This window comes from Delphinapterus leucas, chromosome 15 (genome assembly GCF_059928025.1).
Source record: "Delphinapterus leucas isolate spDelLeu-1000000601 "Yukka" chromosome 15, BTC_Dleu_Yukka2, whole genome shotgun sequence".
Classification (NCBI taxonomy): Eukaryota; Metazoa; Chordata; class Mammalia; order Artiodactyla; family Monodontidae; genus Delphinapterus; species Delphinapterus leucas.
Window position 1 is genome coordinate 83,002,777 of NC_143143.1, and position 14,759 is coordinate 83,017,535.

The 14,759-nt window shown below is 38.2% G+C and overlaps 1 protein-coding gene across 1 annotated transcript; it reads left to right on the forward strand.

Moving 5' to 3' along the window:
* Positions 1-126: 126 nt before the first annotated feature.
* Positions 127-14,233, forward strand: SPO11 (SPO11 initiator of meiotic double strand breaks). Its single transcript, XM_022597710.3, has 13 exons — positions 127-1,253; positions 3,089-3,202; positions 4,507-4,595; positions 5,012-5,078; positions 5,308-5,416; positions 5,760-5,843; positions 6,561-6,597; positions 6,889-6,998; positions 9,293-9,392; positions 9,809-9,846; positions 10,764-10,840; positions 13,015-13,126; positions 13,822-14,233. Exons 1-13 carry the CDS (start codon positions 910-912, stop codon positions 13,939-13,941), a joined length of 1,401 nt encoding a protein of 466 aa, XP_022453418.2. The 5' UTR covers positions 127-909; the 3' UTR covers positions 13,942-14,233.
* The last annotated feature ends 526 nt before the right edge of the window (positions 14,234-14,759 follow it).

Below are 14,759 nucleotides of genomic sequence, written 5' to 3' on the forward strand. Positions count from 1 at the left end.
TGCAAGGGCAGGGTTGCTAGGTTAAAATACTGGACGACTAGTTAAATTCGAATTTCGGATGAACAATGAAATAATTTTTTAGTAAAAGTATGTCCCAAAGATTGCATGGAACCTGGTTATCCTTAAAAAAAGTATTCACTGTTTATCTGAAATTCAATTGTAACTGAGGGTCCTGTATTATAATTTGCTAAATCTGGCAAGCCAACAAAGTGATAGAGCTGGGATGTTAACCCAGGCCTGCCTGAGCTTGTGGACCTCACTTTGTCCTCTCCTGCAAAATCCCCATGATCATATTAGGAAACTCTTGGCGTGGTTATGAGAATTAAAAGAGAGAGGCTGAGTGAAATGGGCTTTTAAGCCCTCAACTACTTCATAAATGTTGGCAAGGGCAGGAATTTTGTTTGCCTAGATCCTGAGACGAACCCAGTGCCTAGAGCTGTATCTGACACACAGTTGGATAGCCATAACTATTTGTTTCAGTGAAAAATCGCTGGTACTACTTTCTATAAATAGCCAAAAAAAAAAAAAAAAAAAGACGTAAAACCATTTCAACGGGCTTCCCTGGTGGCGCAGTGGTTGAGAGTACGCCTGCCGATGCAGGAGACGCGGGTTCGTGCCCCGGTCCGGGAAGATCGCACATGCCGCGGAGCGGCTGGGCCCGTGAGCCATGGCCGCTGAGCCTGCGCGTCCGGAGCCTGTGTTCCGCAACGGGAGAGGCCGCAGCGGTGAGAGGCCCGCGTACCGCGAAAAAAAAAAAAAAATTTCAAGGTCCCAAATCTAGGTCCCACATTCCAAGCATACCCTTCTGGCCCCTTAGGCTGGTTCCCATACCTGCCAGACGGCACCCAGTCAACGGTCCCTCTCTTTCCCTCCCAGGTAGGATTGCGCCTGAGAGAGCCCCGAGCACGCATGCCTCACTCAATGGAGGTGCTATGCGCATGCGTTGGTCCAGCTCTGTCTGGGGAAGGGGGTGAGGTGTGCACATGCGCGGTCAGCCCTCTCCGGAAAGTGCGGGAAAGGAGCTCTATCCTTTCCCGGAAGTGCTCTGTGGGTGCGGGGAAGGGCGCTATCCGGCCAAGTCAAGTTCCTGCTCTTGGACGCTTTCACTGCCGGGCGGTCCTCATGGCCTTTGCACCCAGAGGTCCTGAGGCCTCTTTCTTCCAGGTTTTGGACCAGCACAGGGCTTCCCTGCTGGCCGCCCTGAGGAAAGGCGGCAGGGAGCCCGCTGGCGGGGGGACGCACCTGGCCACTAGGTATGAGGGCGCCGTCTGGGGCGCAGACACCGGGACTTAGCAAAAAGCTTCCTCGGCACAGCCGGGCTTGAGGTGTTCTGTGGGGAAATGCTGGGCCCCCATCCCGTCTCCCACTGTGGCGGCCACAGGGTGAAGCCTGTTGGGCCCGCCAACCCTGAACCCCGAGAAAGGCCCTTGTTTAGCGAAAAACCCCTTTCTCTGCTGTTAACTTATTTTGAACTCGGAAAGCCTGGTGACAGACCACCCTCCTCCCATGTCTTCTAGAGTGTTCCCCCTCTAGAATGGTCCAGGAGCCTCCCCACAGCTGGGTTCACGAGTTTCTTGAAATCCTAACAGTTTGGGGGAGTTTAGGGCACAGTTTGGCCTTGTGTTTGTTTAAAAAGAAAAAGTGTAAAAATTTAACTTTAGAAGTTTTCAGGCTTTTTTTTTTGGAAGAGGGGAAAATCAATCTCGTGAGTTCTCAATTAGTGTGTTTTATCAAAAGGAGCAAGGAAGTCAACACATTTTAAATGGTTTCTAGTGAGACAATGGGGTTTTTGACTTCGAAGTGAAGAGAATGTTCACTTCTTTAAATCGATTAAAGCAGTTAGAGGTTAGCTCAGAGTGCGGTGCTGATAACATCAGTTACGGGATTCTCCAGCTGCCCAGCTTAGCGTTAACTACCGAAATTATGTTTACATTATTCACCACTTTTACTTGAAATGCTCTGTTGTTCTGCTTCCTTGATCTGCTTTTCCCATTTATCAGCAAACTTTTTCACTTAAACAAATTACTGCCTTTTACTTTTAAGCCCAAACCAACTACCAAAAAACCAAAAAGCCGGAAAAACCCACAAAAATTTTTTTACAATAGGATTTAGTTTAAGGGAGAATTGAGAGTAAAGGAAAGAAAGGGATGGAAGTCCCTTTTTACATTTCAGATGTAAATCTGGTTGTTTTAAAGTTGGTCATAATGTTATCGTAACTTTTTTTTTCCAGGCTGGAAAAATGAGATATTTGAATCAGGTTTTGCATCCTGTTATTAGAAAATATGGAATGTTTTAAAATTTATTTTCTGATACATGCATTTTCCATGAAAACTCTGATGTTTCTGTGGAAATTAGAACACTACATTTTGTGCATTTTCTAGATTTAATATGAGTTCCCTTCCTAGGCAATATTCTTACGGTGTTTATAACAGAATAACATTTTTTGAAGCTGATGGCTTGTGAAATTAAAAGTCAGCTGACAGAAAACTGGGCTAAGTCTTAATGATTTTCTGTGGTGTAGTAGTTGCCAAGTCCCTTTATGGTAGTGATTAAACTTTTTTCTTTTTGTGTCACTAAAATTCAAAAGGGCTGATTTATGGCATGAGATCAATTAAGGTAACGTGCTACAGCATGAAGTTTTTCTTCTGAAATATTTTCGCTTTGCGTTTTGGGGAAATTAAAGCAAGTATTACATCAATTTTAATTAAAAGATTTATCAGTAGTATTTCAAGTCAATGATTTTGTATTTAAAGTAGGTTGATACGAAGAGTAGATAAAAATATATTTATAAATTATATTGTCTAGTCATTAATTTAAAAGGGAGATATTACTTCAATTGGTAATTGAGAAGTAAAATTACAAGCAAATGAAATTTCTCTGTAATTCACCACTATAAATACAGTTGTTGTTTTAATGCATTACTGTTAAAAAATTTAGTGGGAGAGAATATTATTGACATGTATCACCTAGTCTTAAAAAACAACCAATGAAACTAAAAATTACTTTAATATTGATCTGGGGAAATGTTACATACTGTAAAGGCCTAATTTAGAATTAAGACTGAATCATGGTGTATTTATTGTTTCAGTTCTGAGGTTCTTGCAGCTATAGAAAATGTTATCCAAGACATAATCACAAGCTTGGCAAGAAATGAAGCACCTGCATTCACAATAGACAACAGATCAAGCTGGGAAAATATAAAGTGGGCATTTTGCATTTTTTACTTTTAAATGCGGTATCTATGTCATTATTTGAGTTTGAGTTCGAGTTCTAGTTGGATTTAATTCTTTTTATTGCCTTTACCTTGCCAAAAAGATCTAAGGAAGTTTACAAAATACATACCATACAGGCAGGTTTTATAAACTAGAAGTAGGTGTGAAAGATAAGGCAAAGGGAAAACAATGCTAGGAACAAAAAGTGGAGCACCAAAAGGGGTTAGAATTCAAAATGCATATGATAAAGTCTCACAGTCCTGCTAAAAATAGGCTCCAGACTTGGATCTAAGCTTTCTAGCACTCAAAAGGGGGAAATAACACCAGTGGAATTCTCATCTATACTGCAAAAGCAAACCACTTGCTCAGAAGAGCTACAACCAGTCCTGATACTGAGACCAAAATAAATGTATCCTGAACATAGAGCATATTTTGATGGCTCTTTCCCCTAGCAAATCTCCCCCTGCTAAGTCCTGTGTCCAAGAGGGTAAAATCAGCAAACAGCTTTATCAAAGTCCTGGAACCTAGTTACATAGTTTGTTTCTTTCAGATCGTCAACCTGTAGACACTTACCACTTAATAATGAAAAATACTACAAGAATAGTCTTCAATAAGAGTTACAGAAACAGAATTAAAGTAATTTTAAGGCTCTCTAGGCACTAAGTATTCTTTTATGATCAGTGTAATTAATGTAACTAAAGTTTTGAATCATATTTTGCAAGATGGATCTTGAAGCAACTGTCACCTGGCCTATTTGCCTGGTGCCTTCTGCCACCTTTAGGACAGGCTTGGCAGTTCAATTTAACAGCCTAGTATAAATTGTTATTTCATTTACTGTAACTTTGGGGGTAAATTAAACAAAACATTTCAAAACTTATTATTAAATTGAGTAAAATTATTAAATAAACCAATCAAGAAAATGAGCAAAATGCTAATAAAATTGTGAAATATTTGGTAATAGTTCACCTACCCTAAATATCTTCCTGGGAAAGAAACACACACACACACACACACACACACACACACACACACATCATAATTAAAGGTATTTAATTCACGTATTTTACACACTTGCTTTTAGTGCCTCTGTGTGTTGCAAAGCTAATTACCTAATTACCACCTGCAATTATCTAAGCTTATAAACGAGGTTATCATAATATAATATATCAGTGCTTACGTTGAGAAGAAATGGGGATTTAAATGATGTTCAGAAGAGGACATTAAGTGTATATTGTTTGGTGTTCAAAAGTTAATTCTTCTTTATTCTATTCCCTTGCTTTAAACAAAATGACAGGTTTGAAGATTCTGTGGGTCTTCACATGGTATCTCATTGTACCACAAGAAAAATCAAAAGTGATTCACCAAAATCAGTTAAAACTTTTGGTAAATTAATCTTTCTTAGCTTTCTGTAGTAAAATAAATAATTTTGGTTACCTTCTGGGTTATAGTTTTTCCTAGCTAAATAGTTTTACTTGTTCTTTAATAGGCCACCCTGTACTTGAAATAAATTTATAGAATTTTGCATTGTTAATAACCATGGAAGTATTATTTCAAAAGAAATTTTCAAGATGCATGATTCAGTGGAAAAGTATTCTCTCAATTTTGCTGTACATAGAGCAATTAATTTTATCTGATTCTTCAGGCAATTATTATTCTGTACTTAACACTTCTACTTTGGGAAGATAATTTTTGTAATATTGTGGAAAGTAACTGAGGACAGTTAAAATCCTTGATAGCAGTATGTTTTGAATTTGTAAGAAAAATGATGAGTAACTTGTTTATTGCATCTTATTTTCCAGCGCTAATTCTTAAAATATTGTCCATGATTTATAAATTAGTACAGAGCAACACTTACGCAACCAAACGGTTAGTACACTGTTCTAATAAATTACTCTTTAAAATGCAGTGTGAGATTTAGTGGCATTAACTTTCATTATATGTTTTGAAAAGTTACATAAAACTAGGCTATGGGTCGTAAACTACTTTGCTCATATGTTGCCTTCACCCAGTTAAAGCTTTCTTCAATTAATACTCCAATACTTATATTCAAAGAGAATATGGTTAATTAAAATATATATTTTTAAAATTTTCATAGAGACATATATTACACCGACAGCCAACTCTTTGGTAACCAGACTGTTGTGGACAATATTATCAATGATATTTCCTGTATGTTAAAAGTGCCGAGGAGAAGTCTGCATATAGTAAGTAGCATTTAATACAAAATATTTTAAGACAAAACATATAAAAATTGTAATAGAAGAATAAATGTAATCTGTGCCTTCTTTCCATATTTTTGATACTATGTTTTTCTCACTATGAATTTAAATAATCTATTCTCATTGTATTCCCTTGGATAAATGAACCAAGACAGATGAATTATCAAATATTTTTCATTTCTAAATGCTCTTACATATTTTCTCCTTTATTTCTTAAATTCCAGTCTGAGCCAAAATACATATAATTAAGAGGTGAACATGAGAAGGGACTTAGAGGCATAAAGTAAACTCAAGAGAGAGGTTTCAGATATGTCTATTATTTTTTCAGTTATCTACATCAAAAGGTTTAATTGCTGGCAATTTAAGGTATATCGAGGAAGATGGCACCAAGGTGAATTGTGCATGTGCAACAGTAAGCATCATTAATGTTTTCACGTGTTTTAACTCCATTTCAGATCGTTTGTTTTTGAAATGCATTTTATTTACTGCCTTGTTATGTAGTTTGGAGCTTAAGATTTTAAAATAAAATCGATGAATATGTATATGCTGTACAGGGTTGTACATTACATAGTTTCAAAACATGCCACTTGCCAAATGTCATATTGAAAGAAACAAACATACACATTCCTTTTAAAAATGCACTGTTGTTTTCAGGTAGAGTGTGACCTGACCATTTTAGCATGGTTATTTATGTAATCTTCATAAAATTATCTGGTTCTGAAATTAATGTTTGTTACTAAACTATTTGTTAGGCTTGGTACGTAGAAAGCCCCCAGTACTGAACTAGCACAGAAGTTTGGAAAGGGCCAGCTCACCATTTTGGAAGGAGGAGAATGACACCTATGAGATCCTGCATAAGGAAGTCTTTCCTTCATCAGTTTCTGCTTTTTAAGCCACATATCTATAAAATTTCCAAGAAATTCTCACCTTCTGGGAAGTAGTTTAGGTCATATGTCAGTTTTCTCACTGAAAAGTAAATCTGTGTCCTACTGTTTTTTTACTGAGGCATAGACCTCTGAAAACAGGTGTATTTTTTTAATGAAAATTTAGGATTTTTGTGATAAATTTTTAAATGTCGTTAAACTTGCTATTTATTTAAAATAAAAACTGTCTTGTTTTGTTAACTTAGGCTGTTGCTGTGCCATCTAATATTCAAGGAATTCAGAGTATCCTTTGGGAAAACTATTTAAACGTCTAGAATGTTCATTCATCCATGACTTTGATAAATCAAGCCTTCATAATGTGTAACCAACAAGCCAAACCCTGTAGTGGTCAAGATGAGCACACCATGGTCCCTTTTTAAAGATCCTTTTAGGAGCTCACCATCTAGTAGGAGAGACAGATATCTAAATACCGTGTGTGAATAGATATCTGTTTACCTTCAAATATAACCATTATTTAGTTAGTGGTTAAATTGAAATACGCGTGCCTTAAATTTATCAGCCTTAACTTCACAGATTTAATTACAGATGCAAAATTTCTATTAATTGTAGAAAAAGATGCGACATTTCAGCGGCTCCTAGATGACAGTTTTTGCACCAAAATGTCTCCGTGCATCATGGTTACGGTATATTATCTACCTTTACCACAATTCCAAAACTAACACACTACATTGGTGATTGGTAAGAGGGGTTTATAACATCATCCATAAGCTTGGACAGCATTCTGTTATCAATATGACGCATCCTTTGGGATTATAGAACAAGCATTTCCAAGGTGTTTATTTAACCATCCTCAAATCTGACTGAAATCAAATAACGCCCCCCAGGAGGCATCCTGATATAGTGTAAGTATCAGGTGCTTACAAAAGTGGATGGTGGGAACGGAAATGACAGGGCTAGTGCGGCAGCGTCATCAGTTAGACGAAGAACATCATAGCTGGATCTGGGGAGCCTGTCCAGAGGCTCTCAGGTGGTTGCCTGGGTGGAAGGATGCCAGGGGAATGATTAAGGAGAAAGGGCTTAAGCAAAGGGCATTTCCAAGGCAAATCCAAAAGGACGTGGTGACCACGGGATGAGGGGAAGGAGTCAAAATGACTCTGGTGTGTGGAACTTCACCGTGATGTCACCGTCGATACTACAGGACAACTGGCGGGAAGGCTCAGCTCTTCGCGGCAGAAAGATGTTGCATGTAGTTTTAGAAATGTGAATTTGAGATGATAGCAGGAAATCCTAGTGGCCTCTGCCCAGTTTGAAGTGAGGGGAGAACGGTTGAGATGGAAAATGCAGGCTGAGAGCTCATAAGTAATAAAGGCGCTACCTGAACCCCTGGAGTGATCTCTCAGCGGGGGTGTCCTGTGGCTCACGCTTTGGTCCAGTCCTCCTCCGCTTTCACACCTCCCTGGTGAGAGTGCATGCTGGGCTGATAGGAAGCCAAGCCACTACCGACAGAGAAAGCTGCCCGGGCCCCGGCCTCTGTTCAGCTGTTGGCGTTTGAATCACGGCTGGTACTGGCGCATCGGAGACACAAGTAAAGCTCGGCTCTCTGTCACATTTCTTTTTCTACCTTGTCTTTCCTCTTGTAGGCTGCCTCCTAGTCCTTGCCTACCTACGCGTTGGTGCTATCATGGTGTCCACTGATAATTGCTGTCATTGCTATGGTGAAACACCCACAAGCAGCTGACCTGTAGTCGTGGTCTCTACAGAGGGGAGCTGAGAACCGAGGGCCAGGCTAGGAAGGAGCCTTTGGCACTCCTCTGTGGTCTCCTCTACCACGTACAGGTGTAGTCGTTCCCAAAGGAAAGAATTAAACTACACTAGCATTCACTAAGTGCTCATGGTGTGCCAGGAGCTCTGCCGGGCACTGGATACAATAAGGGTTCCCATTTTAGGGCTGTTTTTCACATATCAACGTGTAAAGTCTCTCCAACCTTGTGAGGTAGGTATTATTATCATCCCCATTTTAACAATAGGACAATGGGACCCAGGAAGGTATTTTACCACAATCTTAAGGCTGGTCAAAACTAGGACTGGGTTTTAGGCAGTTCAGCTCCACGTCGCTCTAGTCCCGTAACTGTGTGGCAGGCATATTTATCCCAATTTTATAAATAAAACCACGGCCTAAAGACACTAAGAAAACCAACCCAACTTTACCCGCTAATGATTGGCGGAGAGGGAGTTCAAACTCAGAGCGGTCGCGTGGAAAGCCCATTCTTCTCTCTGCTTGCTTCCTTCTCTGCTCCATGTTTCATTTGGTTTTCTGCTTTTTTCTCCTAACACTGTTGTAAAGCTCTTTAAATTACTTTTCCACATAATTATTGTTTTAATGACTTCATAATACTCTTCCACTGCTTAGGTTTATTAAATTCTGAATGTAAGCCAGGTACTCTTTTAAATGCTTTATAATCGTTAAATAATTGAATTCCTATAGTAATTTTCTAAGGTGTTAAGAAGCCCCAACTTCAGAGAGTCTTCGTGACTCTTTCAGGTTCATGCTGCTGAGAAGTGGCAGAGCCAGATGCCAGCCCAGGCTGTCTGGCCCCAAAGCTGGTGCGTATCACCACCGTGCTCTGCTGCCTCTCCATGTCCCTGTTGTGAGATAGTTTGGCTATTTATCATAGTTTCTGTCCTGTTAAATAACCCTGCAGTGGACATCTTTGTGTATGTCAGATTTTTCTTATCTCTGTTTCTGCTGAAATATTTCCTTAGGATTATTTTCTAGGACTGGGATAATTGTCAAAGGTATGAAGTTAGGTGGGCTTTTTCACCCTGTTGTATATAGTGTACATTTTTTCACAGTCAAAACCAGTCTTCCATCACCTGAAATTTAAGGTGAGGGGATCTAACTTTTAAGTTATTAACAAAATAAGAATATAGTTTTATCAGTTTCATTCTACTAAATGATTTCAATACTTGCTTTTAGGGAAAGGGAGTACCTGATCTGAACACAAGACTTTTAGTCAAGAAGCTGTGGGATACATTTCACGTTCCTATTTTCACTCTTGTAGATGCTGATCCACATGGTAATTTATTGTTGGACTATTTGAAACAATAGTCATAATAAATCATATCTGTAGTTGTCTTTTTCTGCTCATAGAACACTTTCATAAAATATTCTGGGACTTCCCTGACCATCCAGTGGTTAAGGCTCTGCACTTCCACTTCAGTGGGCACAGGTTCAATCCCTGATTGGGGAACTAAGATCCCACATGCTGTGCAGCGTGGCCGAAAAAAAAAAATTAAAAGAATATGATTATTAGATTAAAATGAATGACTGTAATCATTTGGGGCAGGTTATCGCTGTTTTTACCGTGTTAAGCTGAACCATAAATCTTCCATTTGTAATGTCCACAAAAATAAAAACTGCAGATGTTAGGTATAATTATCTAGCCTATAATATGCAAGAAGACTAATTTTAAAGTTAACTTCCTTTTAACAGGCATAGAAATAATGTGTATCTATAAGTATGGATCTATGGTAAGTATAGAAAAATATTTTTCCTTTTTCACTATTGAGATATTTTATATTCACTGAAGTGATTTCTGCATTTACTTATCAGCCCCTAGTAAGCTAAGGGCCCCCAAAATGTACCAGTGAAGCTACTGTCCTAGTCTAGGGCCAGTCTATTTCAGACCTGTGATTCCAGCTTCCAACATGACCAGTGTGACTGCAGATGACAGAGTGGGATTACCTGTGGGCAAGAGGCATTAATTATCCTCCACTTTCCTGGCCTGCTGAAGTAACTGTGGGCCCTCAGCATAGCAACACTGATCACCAGTTATACCCTGAAAATTATATAGAGCCTTGAATTCTGACTTTTCCAATTCCAACCATAAGGAGAAATGAGAAGATCACCAAACTTCACCACTGGAGACTGCAACTACCACACATCAATGGTTGTCAAAAATGTGGTCCTGGACATCAGCATCACCTGGGAGCTTGTTAGAAATGCAAATCTCAATCCCCATCCAGACCTCCTGAGTCTGGATTTCCAAGGGTGGGCACTCCAAGTGATTCTGACACATGGTGATGTTTGGGAACCATTGGTGTACACCTTGAGTGTCCTGACGTATATGTTTATAGCAGGTGAAAAGGATGGTGGAGCAAGGTGTTAAGGTATGGAATCAACGAACAACAGTAAATGCAGGTCAGAGGGGTCATCTGTAGTTTTACTTTATAGAAAACCAATACAGAAATACTACAGAGCAGTTTTAAAACCTCCACTGAAAGTCGAGTTTAGCTAAGCCCCTGGTGATTTTCTTAACTTCTGTGGTCTCTGGGGGTGTGAAGTCTTCAGTACTGGTCCTTCCTAATAAGTTAAAAAATTGGCTGCAAAAACAAGTATGCTAGCTCTCAGCATACGTTAGCTAATATACTTCTGCTCTCTATTTTAGGCTATGTCTTTTGAAGCCCATAATCTCACAGTTCCAGCTATTAGATGGCTTGGTCTCCTCCCTTCTGATATCAAAAGGTTAGGCGGTTAGCAGAAGTAGGATATTTTAAATGATGATTCATTGTAATATGTAACACTCAGCCTAAAAAGTCACTACCAGGGAAAGCACTTAACGGTTTTTACTTATCGTGTTCCCAATGACTCGGGATTATATAATTATGAATTACATTTATCCATGTTTCTGTTTCAGCTACTAAAATACTTAAATATATTTGGTTAATTGAACCTTTAGCTAGCTAGAAGACATTTTTTGTTTTACCTTTATGGTTAAAGTGTTTAGTAATTTTTTTTATACTTAGAAAGTATGAAGACATTGAATCTAGTTAAATGGTAATCATTGACAACACCATTTGCCATATGAATTAACTTTATCATAGATTTAAAATTTTAACTTCATTTAAAAATCTCATTTTACGATTAAAGTTGGGAAATCTAAATTTTGTCATTTTTAATATCTATATGTTCATTATAGAAAAAATATCATTAAATAACAAGATAAAAGTCACCTACAGATGAGCAGCTTTACCCCTGTTGATTATCTGCTGTGCCTTGCCATAACTTCTTCCAAAAGAATGGAGTCATACTCTATTTTGTAGTCTGCTTTTCTCACATAACACAATGTGATCACTTTTCCTTATCAATAAATACATTCCTAAGACCTCATTTGAAAGTCTTCTGCTGAGTTCCAACTCTGAGTGTGTTTATTCAGTCAGCCCCTTCCAGCTGAAAGTTTGGGTGGTTTCCACGTCTCTGTTCCAAAGGATAGTGCTTTGATGGACCATCTTGTAACTAAATCTTTGCCCCGTATCCTTAATTAGTCCCATAGGCCGAATTCCCAGAATTGCTGGGTCAAAGGGTATGCACATTTTTAAGGCTTTGACTGCCCTCTGGATAGGTTAATTATTTTGTTTTCCCTGGAGAGTAAGAGCCCATCTGTCCTTCAGCATGAGACGTTATCACTTTATTCATCTCTGCTATTGTGATATTTTAAAATATTTTATCGTTTTAATTAGCCAGTGAGAATGAAATTAAACATTTATTGGATTTCTTTAAGCAGTGAGCAAACCGTGGTAACAGGTGCTTATTTTATAAATATGGAATAGGAACAGGTTTTGGGTAATCACTGCTTCTAACAAAATGAGGGCACCAGAGAAAACATTCAGTTTTCGATTTTTGAATGTTTTCGCTCTAGTGAATCAAAGTTTTGTCAATTTAGTGTGTATGTCATGGTCAGAATCCCTTGGGGGTCGTCTGTTTGTAGGAATATCATTTCTAACACAACTTTAGGACAGAGGATCTGATTATTGAGGTGGAAAACTTGAAGAAACTCTAGCTGCATCTCATAAATTCCATCAGTGCCCTCAAAAGCCACTCTAAATAAATGTACAATCAAAGAAAAAAGTATGATAGCAACGCAAACATGGCTTCAAGGGAAACCCTCTCGGCCTCCCTTTCAATCAGATTGTCATCCTATTCAGGAGCTGCCGCTGGCAAATGGTCATAATTATGGGGACATTGAAGAAGACTGTTTGAAACTGGAGCTCTCCTGAGAAATCCAGGATTTGTGACTTCAAAAAGCAGTTCACAACATAAATCCTGGACCTCTCATGTTCTGTTTTTAAAACATATACCAAGATAAAATTACAATCTACTTTTTAAAAGTGTAAAACTAAATAGATGTGTGTATGTCTGTGTGCATGCATGAATGCATAAGTGAAAATTGATAGACTAACTTCTTCGGCCCAGAAAATTCTCAATGAATTACAGAGAATTAAGTATTCAGTGGAACCTAAAATCCCACAGTGGATCTTGCTGCTGGCCACACATACTGGCGCTCACTGCTTCAAAACTGTGGTGCTCTGGGGGCTGCCTTGGTGTTGATACACATGATGTTAGTGTTCTCGGCATTTGTTTTATAACCAATGTCTGTCTTCCTGTCATCGTCCTGTGAGTGTGGCATGAAAGAAAACAACAACTTAAAACAGACTTCTGCTATGATCTTGAACATTTGCTGGTCTAAGACATGCCAGATCCCCCAAATTCTGTATTTAAAAGTGGATCTGTACTAATTTTCGCATCTGTTATTTCTGAGTCTCTTGAAATAGTATGATAAATAAAAATGAAATATATGTGACCTTAAAGTTACAGGAGCACTTTGTTTTTACTGATTTCTTTCATCTATTTTTTTCCAGATTAAATATACCTAAAGGTACTTTAATTCCACTGACTAAACAGGACCAAATGAAACTTGACAGTATCCTGAAGAGACCTTATATTACTTGCCAACCATTTTGGAGAAAAGAAGTATGTTTCTTTTTAAAATTCAAATGTACGTTTTATTGCCTTTTACTTTAGCAGTGGCTATTTACATAATATTTTGGAACTATCCTTCTTGAATTTTTTTTTTTTTGCGGTATGTGGGCCTCTCACTGCTATGGCCTCTCCCGTTGTGGAGCACAGGCTCCGGACGCGCAGGCCCAGCGGCCATGGCTCACGGGCCCAGTGGCTCCACGGCATGTGGGATCCTCCCGGACCGGGGCACGAACCCGTGTCCCCTGCATCGGCAGGCGGACTCCCAACCACTGTGCCACCAGGGAAGCCCCTTCTTGAATTTTTATATAACCAACAACTAACGTGTGTGTTGTTCAGCAGTAAATGGTTGTAGAAACATTGAATTGTGAATGCTAATAGATAAGATCAGCTGGGTGGAGCTGATCTAGTTTATCCTCATCATAGTTATATACCCATTGTCTATGGCTGTATCATAGTTCATGGGGGAAAAAAGGAGAGAAGGAAATTATAAAGATCCCAGACCATTCCTAATTATTGAAGGAATCCATACTAATATTTTTAGCTGTAGCAGCTCCAGAATATTCCGGCTGACCTAAAGGTTATTGCCGATGGCTTTGGAGGATAAAACAAATCTAGATTTACCAGTTTGAGTTGACAGAACTGTAGCAAAGGACTCTGGTATGATTATATTTTACTTTTATTGACAGATGGAAATAATGGCAGACTCTAAAATGAAGGCAGAAATTCAAGCTTTGACCTTCCTATCATCAGATTATCTTTCCAGAGTGTACTTACCCAACAAATTAAAATTTGGAGGATGGATATAAAAAATATATCAGAATATATCTTGTGATTGCAAGAGGCTTTTCGTTAGTTTTGTTTTCAGCAGTGGATGCTGTTGTGGAAAGAACATATGGTCTTAATAAAATAATTTCCGTCAATTGTATTTTTTGTCAAAAAAATGCTGCACTCTAATTTTCTTCAGAAGGCTTTATTTTATCCTTCTCTGTAGAGACTAATTTCTATCCTATGTTCTAAAGTAAATCATAAAAGAATGTATGTTATTTTGACTTTTAAATTTTGTTTGAAAAAAATGTTTACACATGTCATCAAAGTCTGCAGAAATATTTTATTTACTTTCTACAATACAAGTAATGTTGAGGCATGGAGTATCTTATTAGTAACAAAAATAATAATAACCTAACTTTGAGAGGTTGCAAATGAATGATAGTGTCCAGCAGTTTCTTCTTAGTTATATTTTCCTTTGTCTTCATAGTATAAGGGTCATACCTCATTCATTTACTGTGAAATTAGTAATGTTTATTATGAATAAATATTTGGATTGATGTAGTCTTCAGTGCTTTGTTTTGATTTTGAGCATACTTTTTTTTTCCATAATATACTTATTTGAAAAATTTCCCCAGGGTTGTATCAGTTCTCACCCAAATTCAAGTCACCTGAATTCTTCTCTAGTCTAGGTTTAGAGAACAAAGAACTTGTTTTAAGATTAACAGAAACCTCAAGTTTTAATAAGGCCTTTCTATAACAGTAAAGATGTGATCTTTTCCTCTCATAAACTTATCTTAATTTTTCCAGAAATGAGTTTTATGATTTTATTCTGTACTTTCAATAAAGTTTTAACTGC